The 23098-nt window shown below is 41.1% G+C and overlaps 3 protein-coding genes across 4 annotated transcripts in view; 1 reads left to right on the top strand and 2 right to left on the bottom strand.

Annotated features, from left to right (window-relative positions):
• usp39 (ubiquitin specific peptidase 39) lies at nt 1–9322 on the bottom strand. The gene is made up of 13 exons (XM_042100767.1): nt 9095–9322; nt 8495–8573; nt 8173–8267; nt 7899–8035; nt 6481–6633; nt 4617–4842; nt 4204–4278; nt 3986–4053; nt 3559–3747; nt 3128–3270; nt 664–799; nt 480–566; nt 1–323 (listed from the first exon to the last, which is right to left on the bottom strand). Exons 1-13 carry the CDS (start codon nt 9141–9143, stop codon nt 270–272), a joined length of 1491 nt encoding a protein of 496 aa, XP_041956701.1. The 5' UTR covers nt 9144–9322; the 3' UTR covers nt 1–269.
• The window catches only part of mat2ab (methionine adenosyltransferase II, alpha b), a 24165-nt gene continuing 4982 nt past the window's right edge, over nt 3916–23098 (bottom strand). The window contains exon 10 of one of the 2 annotated variants that reach the window (XM_042100775.1): nt 3916–3948. The gene's annotated coding sequence lies outside the window, so the exon portion shown is untranslated. Of the gene's footprint in view, nt 3949–15018; nt 15043–23098 lie in introns of those variants that run through there. The other variant, XM_042100776.1, reaches the window with a different exon arrangement.
• c8h2orf68 (chromosome 8 C2orf68 homolog) lies at nt 9611–11707 on the top strand. The gene is made up of 4 exons (XM_042100795.1): nt 9611–9859; nt 10304–10419; nt 10512–10663; nt 10903–11707. The coding sequence occupies exons 1-4, from the start codon at nt 9750–9752 to the stop codon at nt 11023–11025; spliced, it is 501 nt and encodes a 166-aa protein (XP_041956729.1). The 5' UTR covers nt 9611–9749; the 3' UTR covers nt 11026–11707.

Consider the following 23098-nt stretch of genomic DNA (forward strand, 5'->3'; position numbering starts at 1 on the left):
TGAAATGTTTGTAGTCATTTTATTCCATGACTCAGCAGGTAGATATTCAGATAGCATTGTTGGGCAGCATTCCTCAGACCAAAGTATTACTTGCCCTTTGTTTTTCATTCAATAAGCTTGTAAGCCGATTTTATCTGCTACAATAACAGCCACCAGAGCTCAAAACAAGAGTTTCAGGTTTAAAAGTAAAACATGTATGTATATATAAAAAAAAAAAAAAAAAAGTCAATTTCTTTTAGCATACACACAGCAAGCATGATAAAATACTCTCAGGCTCCTGTGTGACTGTCTTCCTCCTCTTCACTCTGTCTTCTCTTCCAGATCTGGACACAGAAAACAAACACACACACACACACACACACACACACACACACACACACACACACACACAATCAATTAAACAGATTTGGTAGATAGATCTGGTAAACTTTTAAAATAAACGCATGTGTTTGAATACGATTCTTTGAGTGAAAAAGTACCTGTATATACGCCTCAGACAACGTGATCATCTGGGGAAGAATATCTGTAACCTGTAGATCCTGCAGCTCATACCATTTCCCAGTGCCCTGCAACACACACACACACACACACACACACACATTCAGATTTGGCCTCCACAAAGGTCCTTCAATAGCTGACAGACCCACACAAACGCACACTTACATGATGTAAAACGTGGATCCTGTAGGATCCTTCTGTCGGTTTCCCATCATGCACCACGTTGGCTATTAGGTCATAGGTGGTATGTTTCTCTGTAGCCTGGGCCTCTTCTGTCAAATACTCACGCAGGTCCACACTCCTGTAAAAACACACAAACACAAAGTGAGTAAGACGAAAGTATCTGAGCTCCTTGCCCACAGATACTGATGTTGAAATAAGACAATCATTTCCACTAATGGCAACAGAAAAACACAAAACTCTATATAAACGTTAAACATTCAGCTTAACCAGAGACGTTCTAATGACACTCAAGAATCCTCCATAGAAATGTATGGGGTTAATCCATAACGCTAATGTTAGTTGTCTACACATATCCTGCACCCTCCTGTTATGTAGCCTAAGTAACCAACTGCATTTTTGTATTTTTGTCTTATTTTAGTGATTTGGGGGAAGATATTTATATTGTTCAATTCAGCTTTAAAGGAACACGTCAACTTTTTGAGAAAATAAGTTTATTCACTGTCTCCCTCTAGAGTTAAAATGATACATACCCTTCTCGTCTCTGTGCATGCAGTAACTCACAGTAACTGCACCAATCGTTAGCATAGCTTAGCATAGTTTATTGAGATGGGCAGTTCCAACTAGCCTATAGCACCCAAAAGTGGGGTTACCACCCGTCCCGGTTTTACCGGGATTGTCCTTCTTTTTAATAGCCTGTCCCGGGAAATGTATCCAATCTCCCGGGAACCTGAATATCCCGGTTTTCGAAAGGCTACGTGAATACGTATGTTCAATTTACTATTTTCTCTCCACTTGAAATAGCCTGTGTTGTGCACACAGCAGTTGGTGTCTCTTGTGTAGAATGCGTTATCATTGGCTCTGTAGGGACATGACGTAGCCTCTAGTGCGTCTGTCTTGGCAGCTACTAGGCATGTAGAAATAAACGGTTTGTACCCACTGAGAGCTTAACGTCAACAATGATCTAGATTGCCGTACTAGGCCTACTACAGGCGGAAGAAGCAGTGAAGATTGAATAGTCTACCTCATGGACGGATTATGAACTTTCGGGCCCCTGAGCCCAGATGTATTAAGGGCCCCCAATAATTGTCGCATATGTGGGAGGGGGGGTTTGGGGGTCCTCCCCCAGAATTTTTTTTATTTGTTTGACATCTGACTCATTAACCATCAGCACTGGTGCTCCCCAAGGCTGTGTTGAGTCCACTGCTGTACAACATCTACACACATGACTGCAAAGCCAACAGTAGTCATACCTCCATCATCAAGTTCGCAAATGACACAGTGATCTTGGGCCTGATTAGTAACAACAATGAACAGTTCTACTTGGATCAGGTTGATGAGGTGGCACAGTGGTGTCAATCTAACAGCTTGACACTGAATATCAATAAAACCAAGGAAATGGTAGTGGATTACAGAAGGCAGCAGCAGAACTACAGTTACACCCCACTAATGATCAGCGGGCAACCTGTAGAGAGAGTCACAAGTTTTAAATACCTTGGTGTCCACATTACTGAAGACTTAACATGGACTGTTAACACTCAATATGTTCTGAAGAAGTCCAGACAACGACTCTACTTCCTTCGTCAGCTAAGGAAATTCAAAGTTTCTACATCCATCATGAAGGCCTTCTACACTTCAGCGGTTGAGAGTGTTCTAACTGGTAGCATCATCACCTGGTATGGGAACTCCACAGTTAGAGATTGTAGTACTCTGCAGAGAGTAGTGCGCTCAGCTGAACGTACTATAAGAACTCAACTCCCTGCTCTACAAGATATCTATTCCAGAAGAATACTCCTAAGAGCCCAAAAGATTCTGAAGGACTCTTCTCATCCTAACAATGGATTATTCCTACCGCTGAAATCAAGAAGACGCCTATGTAGTCACAAAGCCAGAACTGAGAGACTCAGGAGAAGTTTTTATCCCCAGGCCATCCGAACTCTGAACTCACACTATACTGACTTTGCACACATTCACTCCTCAGCACTCTCAAACATTTCCCAACTCTGAACTCACACTATACTGACTTTGCACTCATTCACTCCTCAGCACTCATGACCCCCCCCCCCCCCCCCCCCCGCGACGCAACAGACCCACAATTCAGTTCGGCAACGGATGACATGAGCCCATGTAAAGTGAATGGGATGCGTCTCCAGCACTGCAACGCACGCAACTGTGTGTAGAAGCCGTAAGTGTGTGAGTGAGAAGCCTGAGCCTTCAGTGAAAGCCTGGTTGTGTGAGACTGCTGTATGTATTAGTATGAAGGTTTGTGCATCTGCGTCAGAGCTTGACAACATTATTCTACATGTATAGGTAAACAAACCTGTGTCTGTGTCTGTGTCTGTGTCTGTGTCTGTGTCTGTGTCTGTGTCTGTGTCTGTGTCTGTGTCTGTGTCTGTCCATTCTAAACATGACCATGGGTGTGTGTGTGTGGTGTGTGTGAGTAACTGACGTGATGGGGAAGTTCACAATGGTGGGGTTCTTCTCCACAAAGAAGTTGTTCTTGGTGAACCTCTTGATGTAGAAGATGAGGTATGGGGGCAGCCGTAGCAGCTGGAAACGCTTCAGGAAATTCTCCTTGTACGTCTTATACTCCTGCCAACAACACAGCAATACAAGTTGAAAATGTAAATACAGGCATTCAATAGCATGTGTGTGCTCAGTGGTTGTAAAATGAGGCCGGATGATGAACAAAAACATCAGTTTTGATGAGTGTATATACAGTGATGTCCCTGTGTTGTCTCTGGGTGTGTGTGTGTGTGTGCGTCCGTGTATGTATGTATGTATGTATGTATGTATGTATGTATGTATGTATGTGTGTGTGTGCGTCCGTGTATGTATGTATGTATGTGTGTGTGTATGTTTATGTCTGTGTGTGCGTACCTTCTCTGTGTTGCCGTTGAACTTGGTGAGGATGTTGAAGAGGGGGACCTGTGGGATGATGAGCTGCTCTTTCTCGTCCTTGTAGAGCGGCGCAGTGGGGAGGTCCAGGGTCAGGTAGAGGAAGGGAGCCTCGCTCATCACCTCCTGGTAGTCCTCCGTCAGCAGGAGGGCCTCCTTCTCCTCTGGGGGCTGATTATATTCACACACACACACACACACACACACACACCACTTAAATGAGATAGGCTAATTGGGAAGCTTCACACAGTGAAGTTCATGTCACCTTCAGCAGAATAACAGTGTATATTAGGAGAATAGCAAAGAGTGAATGTGTGAGTGTGTTACCCCTCACCAGGTGAGGATGTGTATGTGTGTGTGTGTGTGTGTGTGTGTGAGAGAGAGTGTGTGAGAGTGTGTTATCCCTCACCAGGTCAGGATGAGGCAGTTTCTTAGAGAAGATCCGCATGGAGCCCTGGAACACTTTTGTGATGATGGCTGCAAATAAGGCAGAAGTTCACATTTTTATATAAGCAAAGGGCAAAGTGTAAACACGATCACATGCAAACATTTACATACACACACACACACACATTTTGACACTCAAAACTGTGTCAAGACATTTGAAAGAAACACACACGCACTTACATGGTTTCTTCTTGGTGCCACCCAAAGCACCATGTAGAGCATTGAGGAACCAAGACAGGAAGTCCACAGAATCCCCTGTGGAAGCACACAGATAACAATGTGTCAACACACACACACACGCAACATTTAGACCAACCACTCTTGTAATTTTTAATTATACAAGTAAAGACAAACAATTAATCTATGAACACAAAAAACTAGCACTTCATTCACAGTATCTCAAAAGAATTGTAAAAGTATGGAAAAAAGGCATAAAAATTGTGTGTCAGCCTTTAAGAGACCATTATCACAACTGCCAAATACACAGTAAGCCCAAAGAACAATCCTGAACACCTGAAGCACAGATGATCTAGTAATAAGCACACACTCCACCTGGTGGTGTAAATGAACATCATTAAACAGGGCCGTCCTACCCTGTTTGGTGATCTGGAAGTTCTTCTTGGAGCAGAGCACCACAGCCTGCAGCATCTCGTGGGGCGAGACGTGGGCCTTGAAGTTGCGCGGGTTCCACAGCTTCCTCATCAGCTCCCCAAAGCGCTGCACCAGCAGGAACATGATGTCACCCGGAGGCCGGCGAATCCCACGGTAGTTCTCCTCCTCCAGGAAGTAGTTCCTCAGGGGAGGTACATTAGACAGGGCCTTGAAAGGGAGAGGGAGAGAGAAAATCATTTCAATCTATTTGCATCAACATTGTAACCCACAGTTATGCATGTAAGTAGGACACATTTCTTAATTTCTTTGGGGCAGCCGTGGCCTACTGGTTAGGGCTTTGGACTTGTTACCGGAGGGTTGCCGGTTCAAACCCCGACCAGTAGGCACGGCTGAAGTGCCCTTGAGCAAGGCACCTAACCCCTCACTGCTCCCCGAGCACCGCTGTTGTTGCAGGCAGCTCACTGCGCCGGGATTAGTGTGTGCTTCACCTCACTTGTGTGTTCACTGTGTTCACTAATTCACGGATTGGGATAAATGCAGAGACCAAATTTCCCTCACGGGATCAAAAGAGTATATATACTTATACTTAATCAGAATTCTTTAAGAGCTGTACGCACTCATTGACTAGTCTAGAAATCTAGACGCACCCTAGCGGCAGCAAATGTGCCAGGGTAGTCTAGCAACCCTCTGTTGGCCTGCAAGCTGGAAAAATTAAACTTCGATAAGGCCAATGACATTGTGTATAGAGTCGGTAGGTGGGCTTAACATAATGATGGCATAGTTGTAACGGTTCGGCGTTAATTCCCTGCTACTTGAAAACAAAGAAGATAAATGTTGCTGAGAGAGAGAGAGAGAGAGAGAGAGAGAGAAAGAGAGAAAGAGAGAAAGAGAGAAAGATAGATACTTTATTGATCCCCAGGGGAAATTCGAGGCCTCAGTAGCATACAGACAACACACACACACACATTCACTAACAGCAGAAAAAGTAATTAAAAGTATATAATATAAAAAACACAACTAAGCAATAAGGACAGTAAAAGATAAAGAATATACTAAATATACTAAAATACAAATTATACTAACTAACACTTAATCTAAATCAATTCTAAAAACAGTATCCACATAGTGGGTGATTAATCAATCAAGAGGCGCTTGCAATGACTGAGGCAGGGACTGAGCCTGTGATTCTCTGTGCATAGTAAAGTATATAAGTATAAGTATAAGTATATATACTCGAAGGTAAGGTGCTCTGTGTGAGTGAGTGTCATGGTGATAGTGCAAATGAGTAAGTCCAACAGTGCAACAGTGCAAGAATAAAGTCTATATTTCTATATATCTATATATATAACTATATTAAGAAAAGGTATAAGTGTGGCCACAGTTCGGCTGTGGCATGGAGGGAGGGGTTATGCATATGTGAATTGGCGAACAGCGTGACACGAGTTAAGCTTTTTTTTAAGTTGGCAAAAGTTTGAACTAGCCAACTAGCTCCGCTGGTGGGAAAACGCATGGGACTCATAAGTTGTAACACCATCCTATTGCGTGCAGAGGGAATTTGAAAGACAACCGATTATGCCGCCCCTCAGACTGAGCACTGCAAACGGTGAGTCCCCAGACCCTACATCTTGATGTGGGTCTGGCTCATCAGGCTACTCATTGACACCATAACGACCTGATATGCCAGAAATACAAGTGTGTGTGTTTCAGTGTGTATACCTATCTATGCATCTCTATCTGAAGACCTCCACTAATGTAATTGAAATGCCATTAATAGTCCAGTGACTTGCATAGCATTTACAGATGTGTTTGATGGACTAAGAAAATGAGTAAGATCTGCATGTGTACCTGCAGCACTGCATTGGCATAGTCATTGGCTTTGATGTTGTTGAGCCCCACGATGCCAGGCAGATAAGTGGTGCCATCATAGGCACGGTAGAGACGGCCCTGCTTGTCCAGTCCGCTAATATGCTGACGAGTAAATGTGGGCTTCAGCACGTACTGCAGTGTTTGAGAAAGGAGAGAGAGAGAGAGAGAGAGAGAGAGAGAGAGAGAGAGAGAGAGAGAGAGAGAGAGAGAGAGAGAGAGAGAGAGAGAGAGAGAGAGAGAGAGAGAGAGAGAGAGAGAGAGAGAGAGAGAGACGACAAGAGACAAAGATACAGAGAAAGGGAGAGAACACAGTGAGACACAGACAATGATTTATCATTGATTGAAGATTTATGAACCTGTGCATAACTAACAACACATCTTTATGATTTGCTTCAATGAGTAATCCTTTTACATGAGGTCTAAGGAATGCTTGTGTGGGGCACTAGGACTACATGAGTGGTTGACAGCTAGTCAGAGTATAAATATGCATTAATGTGTACGGCTGTGTGCTTCTGAGTGTAAGTACAGATGCAATTACATGTATAGCTAGTAGGGCTGTCACTTTACGTTCGAAAATCGATTGCACAATCGATTGGACCAACCAACACAAGTTTCGAAAACTAAAATAGGGAATCGAATTTAACCAAATATGTACACTATTAATTTTAAACGAATTAAACAAATAAAAAATCTAGATGTAACAAAACTCACAAACACGCAGAAAAATAACAAAGAATTCCGAAGTGCAGTAAGCATTGCGAAAGCTAAAAAAGAAAATTCCCACCAATTTTACGCATCGGAAACAGCTGTTTCAATCGGCTGCTGTGCTGCTGGTGTTTTGCCAAAAAATTAAGGACAACGCGATCTAATGTGCGACATTAGAGAGACGAGTGATAGGCCCTAATAACTTGAGGAGTTCGATATGGAAGCACTTCGGGGTTTGGGTATATCAAACTATGGAGAAGGACAAAGCGGCATGCAAACTGTGCAGTTGTGAGTTCTACGTAGGCAAAATTTGTTTGACATTTCTAATTGTAAACGCAGCCACGTTGAAGCCTGCAGTAATGTTTTTCACTGATGTTATGACAGTCCACTCTGCTTATTGTTTTTCGAGAATGTTGCACTCCTGTTTGTCATTGTGCACGAAACTTCACGCCAAGAAATCATCAGAAATATTGCTGGCTTGTGCGTCTTCAAGCGCCCCCCCTTTACGTTCGTCCTAATGCCTGTTAGTTGTTCGTGGATTGGCCTATATTTGGCGTTGAAAATTAAACGTCTTTTGACATGAAAAATCGATTTTACAATCGATTCAATGAACAATTATGTCTAAAACAGGATTTTTTCACAAAAGTGACAGCCCTAATAGCTAGCCCTATAAGGCATTTATGTGAACTCACCGTGATATCCTCTAGCGAGGAGTCAATGATCTCGTAATTGTCAGGCAGACAGTAGAATTTAAGTGTGTGCAGATTAAGGAATACATGGTGAGTGAACTGTACACTGTGTGTGTAGGCGTGAGACTTCTGTCCTCTCCCTGTAAACACAGAAAAACACACGTTATCAAGGGCTACTGCAGAGTCAGGCTCAGAAAATCAAACATTTGGCCTCCTTGGTCTAACTGCCCAAGTCTGTATGTCTGTGTGTACATATGTAGGGTAGATGAAAACTCACCCTGAAAATACTTCCCACAAACAAGACAAGCATACACATTTATGTGGGACAACGAAATGGAGCACAGCTTCTCAAAGTCAAAGTCCAAAACACTCCTAAAAAACACAGCCAGTATGAGTTATCATATCCAAATGTCCTGTATGGGAGCACACTTTGTGTGTCTGTTATTTGTTAATGACAATAAACTTCATGACGTGACAATAAACTTCATGACGTAAAGATAGAAAATATTATGTATGCAAACTCTTTTGAGATACAGGAAGTGTGTGAGCAAGAGTGAGAGAAACAAATTAAGATGGTGTGTCTGTCTGTGTTGGCCTGCCTGTTGATGGTGTCAAGGTAGGGGCAGTGGCGACTCCTCTTGTCCTCGACATCATGCCCTCGACCCACTTTTACAGGTACTGTTAAATTACATTGATAGGGAAAAAACATTCCAGTACATCAATCAAAATATTATTACATAATTATTGTTAACAACATAGTTAGATCAACAAAAAAGATCTTCCAATAAACAGTCAACAGGGATGTGAGGCACATACATGTAGGATTATTTCATCCGAAAGTTCACCTTGGATGAGCTAGCATTAAAGAATACATTACTGTGCAAATTAGGCACATCAGTAATCAGTCTTCGACAGAATCACCAGAAGTTCTGGTTAACATTAGGCTACACAAGTAGCCTACTCAGTAGCTAGCCAAATGACTAAAACCAGCTATGTCACTGAGACAATTAATCCCATGTTTGCAACATAAACTAATGCTGCCGGATAACAAAAAACATCTCCGTCTTTACATCATTTGCGACTACATGTTATTTACTTAGCAACTAGATAAGTAACGTTACCTTACTATCTACAACAGCTACTGCAGGCTTTGCTAACAATATAAAGTAAACCATAACGTACACAACATTGAAAGTTACCTTCATCGTCGTCTTCGTCGATTTCACGTTCACGCTTTATGGTCGCCATTCTCTTTATGATCACGTATTTTCCCGCAGTAAATAGAGGTTAATTGAGAAATCTATGCACAAATGTTGAATTCATACACGAAATGTGTTTGTATGGCCGAAAGCACTCTGAATCTCCCGGTTACGACCAGGTTACGACCAATGGTTACGACATCTTTACGACAATTCAGGCCAACTGAAATCCTACCCAGAGTGATTGAGCAGATAGTGCAAACAGGATACTTTATCAGAGACTAAAGGATCTTTGACTTTATCTTCACAAACAGCTCTCAATAATGATTACTCTCTTACCATTTCCATCCCTACACATCTTCCTTAATATAACTAATTTCGTTAAAGGCAGAACTATTATTTTACCTTAAAGACAAACATGTAAGAAAATACTATCATTTGCATTTTCCATTAGATGGCAGTAATGCTTTATGCATTGAACTGAGGAAAGAGAAAAGTCACTCCGTGTATGACATGTGTTGGACATCAGTTTATCGGTTAAGGGTTTTAGAAGCATAACCACAACAAGCCAATGATGCGGTGGTCCTGTTTGGATGAGCGTATTAAGAAAGATAACTTTTACTTAATGTAACTGCTTGTTCCAGGAATAATCACGATGGAGGTTTTGCAGGACGGGGAAGAGCATGCACTGAAGGATAAACGAGGGGGGCGTTTGGACATGACTCACGGCTTCTTACACCACATTAGACGAAATCAGAAAGCAAGGTAAAGTTTATCGACTCAGGTCTGTGAAAGTGACCCCATGGAAATGTTTTTGAAGTCTCTTGTGTAAGTTGTAATTTCCCTTATGCAAGACTCGACATTAAAATCTTAAATTCCCAGTTCCTTATGGTCTCACTTGTACTTTCTCAGCTAGAGGCTTAGTAACGCATGCGCAGACGATGCTTGTATGAGTGTTGACGCAGGGGCCTTGTTGGCCGAAGACTGCTGGATATCGTCTTCAGATATAATGTGCTTCACTCTTGCGGACGAATAAATGATTAAAGTCTAAATAATCTACGCACCACCTCCTTACCCATACAACCACTCAAGTCCAGGGGGGGCGCTTTGGAAATCAATGATGGATTGAAGTCTGAATGATGGGTGGGTTTCCCCCTGGGCCTTAGTAGGCCCACAAGTTAGACATGTGTTGATATGTGTGTTTTGTAGAGATGATTATGATAAAGAAGTGAAACAGGCCAAAGAGAGGCAACGGCGCAGGCATACAACCACCCCCTGTCGACCTCGACGACCCGATCTGCAAGTATATCATCCACGCCACCGGAGTAAGTCAGTGATATGAATGTGCATGTGCTACTCACAGGCCTGTGTACACACGTCTAAGTTATGTGCATATGTGTGTCCTGTGTCTGAGCAGACGGCTTGGGGCCCAATGAGGCAGCAGATGATTGGCAGGAGAATGAGAGTGGTGACAGCAGCACTGAACAGGAGGGAAGCTCAGCCTCTCCGCTCTTCTGGCTGGACTACCAGGCCGACAGTGGACACATTACTTCCTTCATCGTCTGTAAGGTGTGTTGGTGCGCCGGCTTATCTGTGAGAACAAAAATGGGTATACCCACCCTCCCAGTTAAACAGATGTTTGCAGCAATATATATATATATATATTATATAACATTGTTCTACTGTAAAATACACATTTGAAGTAGCCATACAGAGGCTAAAGCTGAGAGATTAATAGAGTGAGGGAAGGTGAAGGGAAAACAACTTCGTGCTGATTTTAATTATTTGTTTGTTTGTTTTTTTATCAGGAGGACGATCCTGAGAGTGTGGTGTCGCGGGTGGCAGAGGAGAACATTCTAGACTCGGCCATGAAAACCGTGCTGCTGGCACGCGTCCGCAAGGAAATGGACAAACGGCGTAACAAGCGCTGAGCAAGCAGCTGTACTTACAGAGGGGACAGACCATAAGAACAGCAAAACCGGAGGATGAGAGAGAGAGAGCGAGATAACAAGTGATATTAGAGGAAGAGTTGTGGAACTGATCGTGAGGAGTGAGTGTGCGTGGACAGAGACGGCAGGTGAAGAGGTGCAGTGGACTGCACAGCGCTCAGGACTCCTCAGGGAAGAGGAGCAACGAAGGCAGAATTACAGCAGCCAGTCAGGTCGTGGAGCTGCTCTCACAGGAATATGTATGCTGAGACAGACTGACTGCTCGCATCAGAGTTCAAAGGTCATGACTTTTCAAGTGCAGTCATGGTGGTCTCCTGAAACACAAACCACCATGGACGCTTTTAACTCTCTCTCATATCTTTCACACACACACACACACCAACTCACACCAACTCCTACACAAACATAATCTGGTTCATCAGTATCAGCAATCTAGTGGAGGGTTATGAATTAGTATAGCTGGATCTGCCTATGGCTGCAAGAGTTGTGCATGTGTTTTCTTTGTTTTGTAAAGGTCCCTGTGGTGTCATCATTGTGTGTTTTCAGTTAGAGTGATGGCACTGCACATACAGAAAACTGGGTGAACAGTTACAAGCATAAGAAGATTTGCAGGTGTATGGAATGAATGTGTCTATTAGAATAAATTGGTGTGTGTGTGTGTGTGAAACAAGAAAGGCTCACCTTGCTTGCTGCATTGTCACTCCAGTCAAACATTGATTGCCGTTTACTCTTTTCTCTGTAAATGTTATAACCTCTTTGATGAAGGTAATCTTTTTGGTTAGATTTGTTGTTTGTCTGTCAACAGGATTACACAAAAAAACAATATGACAAGATTTTCATGAAACTCTGTGGAGTGTGGGCTGAGGAAGAACCGGTTACACTTTTGGAACAGATCCAGGTCAAGCCCTAGATCCAGGAATTTTGTTCAATCTTCTTTAACATTGCAAGAAGGGTCACATTGGCCTTGGCAGAGGTCTGTGTTCTGTTCTATGTGTATGTTGAAATATCAGTGTGTGTGTGTGTGTGTGTATGTCATTAAAGGGATGTGATACAAAAGTCTCACGTTTTCCTTAAACATTATCATACCCCTTTATTTAGCAGACACTTTTATCAAAAGCAACATGCACTGCTGGGAAGACATACATATCTTATTGTACTCTGTGGAACTCAAACCCATCTTGGTGACGTTGGCACATTTCTCTGGCTAGAGCAGGGGTTTGAAATTCATTCACATCCTATCCCGTTTCTGTTCTTAGAATGGCTGGTGATATTCTTTGGGTGCGAGTGCTACTGATGATCTCAAATAGGTCTACATGGCAAGAGGAGATGGAGGCATGCAGAGTAGAGTGGGGAAGGAGCAGGATAGAGATCCCTGAGCTGGAGGAACACTCTTCACATAGAAACACAATGTTGGACAGCTGAGAGCTGTAGCTTGACAGTGTTTGAATTGCTCGACCAGCAGAGGGTGGCATATCTTCAGGAAAGACATCTAAACCTCTGATATGCATGTGTGAGTGCAGCCAAACAAATAGAGGCTGGTGCGTGTGTGTAGTAACAGGAGAGTAAGCACGGTGAAGCTTTTGACTTCAGGCTCAGCCAGTGAGGCTCCTGTCAGATTCTTGTAGCAGTACACAGTGTGCTATTCTTAGAGCCCAGGCTAGCTATGTGTGTGTGTGTGGGGGCCTTGAATGGTCTCTTTCCCATGCTCCCATGACTTTAGTGCGTTGTGATTGGCCACTTAGGAACCTAAATGTAGCATGCAGTAACAGCTTTTCCTCTCTCACACACACACACTCATGCATGTTCACAATTCTCCCATGCACACTCAAAGGTGCATATGGGATTATGTAACAGCTCCACAGGGGTTTGTCACTCAGACACATCAGCAAGTCTAGCTCACACACCAGCATACAGAAAGGCAATACCAGGTTAGGGTCATTCTTTCTTTCTCACTCTCTCTCACGCATAGTCCGGCTAGTTGCCGTTGCCAGCGAAGGCTAAACTGAAAGATCACACATGCACATCTGTTCTTCTGGATCAAATCCCTCATTTCCTGTCGCGAGCATATTGACTGCCCATAGACCCGTAGATAGGAAAAGCACACATGCGCAGAACCACTCCAAATTGTTTCATGTCAGTGCCAGAATAAACGCCTCAGAGCTCTGTATTACCTATTTGTTATTTAACCTTAATATTACCATAAGTCCTTTGAAATAAAAAATCTCAAGTGGGCCTTAATTTGATCAGCATTGCACACCACAGTACAAAGTTGGCCAAGTTCTCAAAGATATAAAAACAACTGTGTAAAGAACAAATATCAATGCACCACTTAAAATACACTGCCCGTCCTTCAACTCAGAAACAGAACGACATTAAACGGAAATGGCATATCAAAAAACGATTTGTCAGAGGCACCTACTGTACACTCTATAGTTATTTAGTGATTTATTATGGCTTTGAGTTCACACCGAAAAAAAAGGTAATGTTCTGGAAGTTGTTCCACGAAGTTCAGAATTAATCTTGGGTTCCTGGTAGAGTTGCTGACTCGTGGAAAGATTATATCAGCTGATAGAAAGTGATGTGAAGGTTGGAAGATATCAGGTGTGTTAACTTACAGCTTTGTAAATATTTATATGCCTGTAGTGTAAACTCCATAGGCCCACTGATTACCACAATGAACTGAGAAAGCACCACGGAACAGATTTGGTAAAAGAGTGATCGTCACATGTACATACACTGAAACTCATACCTTATAGTGTATGAAAACATACACATACACATCCAAAGGGGGCATCCTTCTGGATTGCATCATTCAGAAACCCTACACCTCTGCCCCGTCCATCTAACTGTACTCAGACCAACTTAGAATGTGCCACACCCTGACCTTCAGGATCACCCTCTATCTCAGGACACATGTGGGTTCCTGGAGGTCTGGACACTGACTGGGTTAGCCAAGCACATGCTCATGCACAGAGGTACATGACCTCAAGCACTTATAAGGTTTATAAGTGTATCTGTGTGTGTGTTGGACATGGTCAAAAAAATCTGTTTCTGGTGCACAACATTTTTGGTGCATAAAAAGTCCTCTATGGCTAAGGGGAGAGGGGAGAAAGTTTCAATTGCACATGAAAAACTTAAACTTTTTTTTGTTTTGTTTTGCCCATGTCCCTTTGCAGCCTCTGTAAGATACAGAAATGGACTTTGCATACAGAAAAAGGCTGGAGTCATGATTCTTTGACACTGTGTGTGTGTGTGTGTGTTTTTGTGTGTGTGTGTGTGTGTGTGTGTGCGTCCGTGCATGCGCGTGTATTTATTTAGACTCATGGAGACATGTTGATATACAGTAGATCATGTGTCAGAGTGGCCGTGGTGTTGAGTTCAGATTTCACCTGTCGTCAAATTGACCATTGCCTTTGACACACCGTCCATTTTGCACTCAAATGCATTCAATACTACTTGTTGAAAGTTTGAAGTAGTAATCTTTTACTTAGCTTGAACTACTAGACTGTTATGCTGTGCCCTACAGCAACTGTTTAGTTTAATTATAATGCCAGTTGCAGCAGTCAACTGTTCTATATCTATGAAAGTTTTGTCTTGCTTAGCAATTATTAAGCCATTGTTAATTAACTCTGCGAATATGTTTTGTGTATATGTGTAACTGTGTGAGTGTGTGTGGACACAAATATTTTGCATCTCTGTTCTGTGGTTGACATTTTGAACCTAACTCACTGGCTATTCCTGGCCAATTACAGTACTGTATAGTGTAAGGAGACCCCTGCACGGACACACTCAGGGCCAGATCATGAAATATACCCCACTCAATAATAGTGACCACATTTGAGAAGATGCGCAAGCTCAGGGTTTCTTTGAGGTTGCTAGTGCTACTTCCTAAGTAGTTTCCTGCTTGGAATTGTTATGTCTACATCAAAGTCTGTGTGAGTGCTTTTAGTGTGTGCTTGTGTGTGTGTGTGTGTGTGTGTGTGTGTGTGTGTGTGTGTGCATGTGTGTGTGTGCGATGTTTAGTCTGCGAAGTGCGTGTACAGGTCAGAGAGGCTGTCTGTATTGCTCTGGGGTGTGGGAGAAGCCCCTCCTTCTCTTTCACACACACTCAAGGTCCTCACTCTTGCACAAGACAACCTGACGGACCATTGGCCAATGGACCTTGACCATATTAGTTATCATCAGACCTTTGATACTGCTGACACCAGTCTATGACCGAGATGTATGTGTACACTGCACATCATTTAAAGATCAAGACAGGTTGCCCTGGAGTCAAAAATCAAGACAGAAAAACTGTGTGATTTACACTTGTAATGCATGTTTGCATTTTTCCCTCCTGGCCCAAAGATCCTAAAACAATGTTTTTGTGTACATATAGATGGACAGAGATGCAATGGAATTTGTGACATGTACTTCGAAATCCTTAATATAAAATCAAAAATAGAACATTCCTCATCTTCCATCTTGGACCAAAGAGATTTGAAAATAGATAGCTTCCCACAGGACAGCAAAATTTGAAATGAGATCTCACCTGTTTCTCCAAAGGGGTCCTTAGGGGAAATAAGAATAGATCGAGAAGAGTATTTGGTCTTGGGCTGAGACAAGAAGAGGGCTATTTCGCAGCTGAGACAAAGAAAATACATTTTTGAGACAAGATTGAAATATTCCTTTGGGTTAGCAAGCCCTGAAATGAGTTGATGCTGATGTATCTGTTGTAGCTGAACTGTAGCAACCCAGTCTTGTAAACAGGGCCGGCTAGGCAGGGTCCAGGATGGGCTAAGCCCACCCAATTTCCAAAAGATGATTTTACATTCCTCTTTTTAGTCAACTTTAGCAGAGGTGCCAATAATTCTGGAGACAACTGTATGTCTCATAGCCTAAATACTGTATCAGAGAATCTCTCAAAAAGTCACAACTGAACTTGTCAAGCGGTACAAAGTGGAGACAAGTCTGACAACGTCAATGCATTCCCAGATTGAACAATGTTGCCGATTGGATGACTAAAGTTCTCAAAAAACTTATTTTTAAAGTTTCCAAGAAACTTGAGGTTGGTATGAGAGGGAGTGTATTGTGTGTAAGCAACCTACAAGTACTCATCACAAGTTTCTCATCCTCTGAATCTCAATATTATGATCACAACAAGTCTGGGTAAATTACTAATCAGCACCAGTCAGAGGCTACATTCATTGTTTTGCACTTTTTTTTAATTTCACAATCAGGGTGTGTGCTTTTTTCAAACGGGTCAAAAATTAAACCATCTAAAAATGTAATTGGGTTTTACACAGTCAATATGCCTGTAGAAGGACAAAGAAGTTGTTTCAAGGCATCAGACCATGGATAACTCTCAAAACACTCAAGGATGATATTGAAAAATCTAAGTATTAAATCATCTGTCTACATGAGTAAATATCCCATCTGAAGCATTTTAAATCCTACTGATGCAGCTACAGTATGCACCGCAACAAATATTAGTGATGTGTCTGGGATATAATATATAATTAAGGTTTTTGTTGCAAATACACCAATTTAAAAATATTAATGTGTAACTTTTGCTCTGAATAGCCATGACACAAATTAAACGCCTCTCATTGAAAGCTTTTGATGTTGTTGGACAACTGTAAAACCTTTTTTGGATATATCTTGATTGAGCTGTGTCTGATGAACTGTCTAACATTTGAGTTGGAGTGAACATTTTAGGGTTTCTTTGTCTAAACACACAGATCATTATGCACTTCTAAAATGGTAAAATTCTGACACTGTTAGTTCCAAAGACTTTTTTGGATAAAATTATGGTATCACTGTGCATGTTTTCACTGGTGCATAATTATGCTTTAATTACATTTGTAATCACAATTGTAATTTCAATCAACTGTGCTTCACCCTCTGTGGTAAGAAGGTGGTAAATATAGAATCAAATGGATTCCATTCATTAAGTGAGCCTTTGCATAAAAACCCTGAAAGTGTCAACTCAGGGATCGATCAAAACCAAATTCACCTGTGAATTCCAGATAAAACCCCATGGTCAAAGCAGACAGAGCAGTGTATGTGCGGAATCTAAAGAAGAGAAATCCAAATGACTGAAAGGGACAGATAAGGTGGCACCAGCATGAGGGTTTTATGATATTATGATATTATGATATTAAGAATCATGACTTTTTATCTCATTTTTTGAGGGGTAGCTTGCCTGGTAAGCCAAACTCATTGACGAGTGAATAGCCTGGTCACTCATCATTAACTTTGAAATCATTGGTCAATCACATTGATCAGAATCGCCTAAACTTTACAAACTATAAACAGACTAGGCAGTCAGAAACAATGCATCTGAGCCTACTTTTCCAACAACAGTTTTTGATGTTTGCAGTCTTGCAGGCATTGCTTCTACCATTTACCACAGTCATGCAGTTTTGATTTCGTCATCCCCTCTTTTTGTTGATTGGTCTGACTTTTTTTTTTTTTTTTTTGACTGAAACTGAACTATGGTGCTCCTGCTCCAGACTAGTATCTCCCTGAAAGGAAAATGTGGGCGTAGTCAGGCTAGTAGCATCACCTGGTAAATTATGCTTGTTAACTGCATGATAACATTACACAATGTGACTTCATTCTGAAAATGTATGGTTTACCATAACCCTAAACACTACACTTGACATCAGAAACAAAGACAATTTCTTGGCATTAGTATGAGGTTGAATATTGGTGCAAACTGCTTATTATTGTTCCTGGTATCACCATCTATAATGTAAGAAAAAGAACATTTGGCAACATATACTGTATTAGTCTAGGCAATCTGTGAGAAATAATCACCCAACCCAAAACTAATTACAACAGAAATTATTTTTGTTGTATTCAGTTCATGAAACCTTCCCATATCACATACCAAAAGTCCATGAACATTGTCAAAATTGAAATTATGTGCATAAGTCAATGGCCAAAAACTGTACCTTTGGCAGTTTACTGAACTTTCATAGTACAGGGGATATGTGTAAATGAGGTCAAATTCTTTCATAAAGGAATGAAACTTGGTGAACAGTTTGGAGCCCTGAACATTTTCAGATATAAAACCATTATCAACAAACCCTAATGGTTTTGCATCATATCTTCACACGTGGATGCCTACTCCTAGGGATGGGCAGTATTTATGATACGTATTACATATTTCAAATGCAAAACAGTATTTTGTCATTTGTATTTGATTGGGTTGAAGAAAATGGCTTCGTATTTGTTATCAAAATACTTAGGTGTCTATTTTTGTAATATTTTTGGTAAAACCAATAGCCTACTTTTGGTGATGTGATGACATCATAAGAGTGCAAAACAATCAATATAGCCTCTGACTGGTGCTGACTTAGTAATTTTCCAACACTTGTGATCATAATATTTAGATTTAGGAAGATGATCCAGTGCAAGATGAGTAAGGTTGCTCACACAATACACTCCCTCTTACGCCAAACTCAAGTTTCTTGAGAACTTTAGTCATCCAATTGGCACACATAGACGGTTATGTGGTTGGATTGCCCTGCAACATTGCTCAATCTGGGCATGCATTTTTTTGTTGCTCAATCTGGGCATGCATTTCACAAGGATGACACGGAACCATTGTTTTTCGGTTTGACCATAAAACACACACACAGATGCAGGCAAGCAGACACACACAAACCATTAACCCCACACAAACACAAGCGAAAACACACACACAGAAGAACATATACACAAAAGCATGGGGGGGGCGTTAAAATGTGTAGAACAGTCTAGCGACGCATTTCATCAAGGCCCATTTGTACATGTCAGTTATTTGCACCACTGGTTAGATGTAAAACAGCATTTCGTTTCAGACTACTGTTACTTAATTTGCGCATTAACAACGTTTCAGACTACTGTTACTTAATTTGTGCATTGACAATAAAGTATCACATGAACTAAAGATGACTAAAATCTTATGTAGAAGAAGAAACATTCACAAAAAATCCATCCATCCAAAAATGACCTTTGGTTTTGATAGCTGTTGAAAACGGCATGGAACTGACAGAGATGTTTTTGTTTATAAATAAATAAATAAATAAATAACATTATGCTGATACCTTTTGCTTTTCCCAAATACAATGTAGCCTACAGGTGTAAGTGGCCTTTCATCAATCCAGTTGCAATGGATGAACTGTGATGAACTGCCCTACTTGTGATTGTTTAGAGATTTTAAAGGTTTTATAACAATGCTACATCTTCTTTGGCTATTCTACAATCAATTCACCTTTTCAGCACCAGTAGGCTACTTTCTGTGCAGCCGCATGCCAAACAAGCATAGGCCTACACAAAAGTTTCAAGAGTGGGGGATGGAGTAAAATATGGAGACAAATTGAAGTGTGATTTCGCGGAACGGATGTATGAGCGGCGGTCATATTTTGTACCACTATGCGGTACATCTAGTTAATATATAAATAGCAATATTTGGTCCACTTTCTGGTCTCGTTGGTCTTTTCCACCGACAGAGAACCGGCTCTGTTCCCGTTCGCGAACTAACATTTCAACCTGGCAGAGCATTCGACCAAACAAAAAACGGTTCGGAATGGCACTTTGGTTCGGAGCTTGAACTAAGCTTGAACCAGAAAATAGTTGGGTTTTCCTGCCATCCTCAGTGATTTAGGAAAAGTGCCAGACAGCAGACAGCAGTGGACTTATCACCACTTCACCATTCAGATGAAAGAAGGCTTAAAACATGCGATTTCCCTCCTTATCAACTGTTGCCGTGAGTAAACAAAAACGCCTTTAGTGGACCGAGTTCGGTTCTTTTAAACTGACTATAGGCTATGTGAAAACACCCTTAATTCATGTAGGCCTACTGGAAACTGGCTCAATGAGTTCATTAGGGTAGGCTACGTTCAGACTTCTTTTTCTGACAAAATAAGTTGTGCAGGCCGCTTTTTTCCCCCTTTTTTTTTTAAAACCTGCCATTATTTTTCTTCCAAAAAGCAGCAGGGAGCGTCTTCACAGGTTTCGGTTATCTGCTTGTGATTGGTCAGCTGTCAGCGTGACATAGGGCATTTTCAACTAGGCCTAGAAGCTGAATTTTCGAAACTTTAAAAACAGCTGAGCTGCAGAAAAAGACGCCCACTATCACGTTTAAAAGCTGATAAAAGAGGTGGGGGGATAGCCACAATTTTCAAGACGTCTTTTCAGTGCAATCAGTCGTCATTCGGTGACTTTACTTCATTTGAATATCTGTGTGCATGCATTAAGTCTTCTCCTCAGATTTTATTACTGACAATTTACAGGCCTCCAAAACATTCAGCTAAAGTTTTTCTTGAAGAGCTAGGTGAACTGCTATCAGTTGTTTGCATAGAGTTTGACTGTCTTATTATATCAGGGGATCTAAACTTGCGGATAATCCTGAAAACAATTATGCCAAGGAATTCATTGCACTAATCGATACTTTCTCCCTAACACAGCATGTACAGGGGCCAACACACTCTCTCGGCCATACCCTCGACCTTGTTATCACAAAAGGTCTCGATGTCTCTACAGTTTACATTACATTACATTACATTTGGCTGACGCTTTAGCGACCAAAGCGACTTACAGTTGTTAAAGACCTGGCCTTATCTGATCATTTCTGCGTGTTCTTTGATGTGTCTATGTCCCCACACACTCAAAACAGCTATGATGGTAAAAAGGAGAATCATAAATGATCAGACAAGTGCTCTCTTTGAGCAAGCACTTTCACTCAAGTCAAGTCAACTGTCAGACTCTGAAGACTTATTTGATCACTTTAATGCAAAAATGGCAAACATTATGGATGACATTGCTCCATTACAATTCAAGAAAGTTAAGGACAAACAGAAAGCACCATGGAGGCAAAATCCAGCAGTTAAACTTCTAAAAAGAGAGTGTAGGAAGACTGAAAGAAAATGGCGTAAATACAAACTTCAGATCCACTATGAAATCCATAAAGAGATGCTCTGCACATATAACTCTGAAATATGCAAAGCAAGACAGTCTTTCTTTTCTAACATTATCAATAGAAGTTCAAATAACACTCGTATTCTATTTTCAACTGTTGATAAGTTAACAAATCCCCCCTCACAATTAGCGCCTGAACTTCTCTCAACTAGTAAATGCAATGAGTTTTCATCTCTTTTTAAAGGTAAAATTGACAAAATCAGACAACATATCTGCTCAATTACAAATTCAAGAACCTGAACTTCCAGCAACAAACAGAGGGAAACTAAACTTGATGTCAGAGTTCAGCTTGATAGACTACGAAACACTTGAAAAAACGGTACAGAATCTCAGCTCTTCCACATGTGTCTTAGACACTCTGCCTACCAATTTCTTCAAAACTGTTTTTCACCCCATAGCGGCGGATGTCCTTCAAATTGTAAATGTATCACTGCTGTCTGGCACTTTTCCTAAATCACTGAAAACAGCTGTTGTAAAGCCACTTCTCAAGAAGAATAACCTGGATGCCTTCATGCTAAACAATTACAGGCCCATATCCAATCTACCTTTTATTGGCAAAATTATTGAAAAAGTAGTCTTTAATCAATTAACCACCTTCCTAACATCAAATGGGTATTTTGATTACTTTCAGTCTGGTTTTCGGGCAAATCACAGCACTGAAACAGCTCTCATTAAAGTTTCCAATGACATACGCCTCAACACAGATTCAGGTAAAACATCAGTCCTAGTGCTACTGGACCTTAGTGCAACATTTGACACTGTTGATCACAATATTTTACTACACAGACTAGAACACTGGGTTGGATTTACAGGCATAGTTATCAGCTGGCTAAAATCATATCTACAAGAAAGGAGCTTCTTTGTTGCCATCGGAAACTGTACCTCAACACCAACATCCTTGACCTGTGGTGTTCCCCAGGGGTCGATCTTGGGGCCACTATTATTCAACCTCTATATGCTCCCACTTGGACAAATCATTCAAAATAATTTGATTTCATATCATAGCTATGCAGATGACACACAAATTTACTTAGCTCTATCACCAAACGACTATGGTCCTCTTGAATCTATGTGTCAGTGTATAGAACAAATCAACACCTGGATGTCTCAAAATCTTCTTCAGCTGAACAAAGAAAAAACTGAAGTAATTATATTTGGTAAAAAGGAGGAAAGACTTAGGGTTGCCACTCTCCTCGACACAAAAGGGTTGAAGGCAAAGGATACTGTTAAAAATCTTGGTGTATTAATTGACAGTGATCTAAATTTCAACAGCCACATGAAAGCGATAACTAAATCAGCTTTTTACCACCTCAAAAATATTGCCAAACTCAGAGGGCTGATGTCAAAACATGACTTAGAAAAACTCATTCATGCATTTATCTCCAGCAGAGTTGATTACTGCAATGGACTGTTCACAGGCCTTCCTAAAAAGACTATTAAGACTAACAGCTTCAGGTGATACAAAATGCAGCAGCTACGATTCTAACAAAAAATAAAAGAACTGACCACATTCCCCCATTCTTAAGTCATTGCACTGGCTTCCAGTAAGTCACAGAATTGACTTTAAAGCACTATTGCTTGTTTATAAATCAGTAAATGGAGCAGGACCTAAATACTTGTCAGACATGCTTCAGCAGTACACACCTTCTCGTCCTCTCAGGTCCCAGGTGAAAAACCTGCTAGTAAAACCCACAGTTAGAACTAAACATGGTGAAGCAGCTTTTAGCTGCTATGCGGCTCAGCTGTGGAACCAACTTTCGGATGACATCAAAAAGGCCCCAACTATAGCCAGTTTTAAATCTAGACTTAAGACCAAACTGTTCTCAGATGCTTTCTGCTAACTGTGCCGAGTTACAAATTCTGAAACTGCCTTGATAATTATTCTAACTTGTCTTTTATTACTTTTTTTTTTACTACTTTTGCCTACTTGTTTTTGCTACTAATTATTCTTTATTTTTAAATGATTTTACCTTGGTTTATGTTTTCTTTCTATTATGATCTTTACCTTTTAACTATTCTTTGACTATATTGCCCTTCTATGCTTTTATTTGTTATTATTGTTTGGTTTTGTTTATGTAAAGCACATTGAATGACCTCTGTGTATGAA

This window comes from Alosa sapidissima, chromosome 8 (genome assembly GCF_018492685.1).
Source record: "Alosa sapidissima isolate fAloSap1 chromosome 8, fAloSap1.pri, whole genome shotgun sequence".
Classification (NCBI taxonomy): domain Eukaryota; kingdom Metazoa; phylum Chordata; class Actinopteri; order Clupeiformes; family Clupeidae; genus Alosa; species Alosa sapidissima.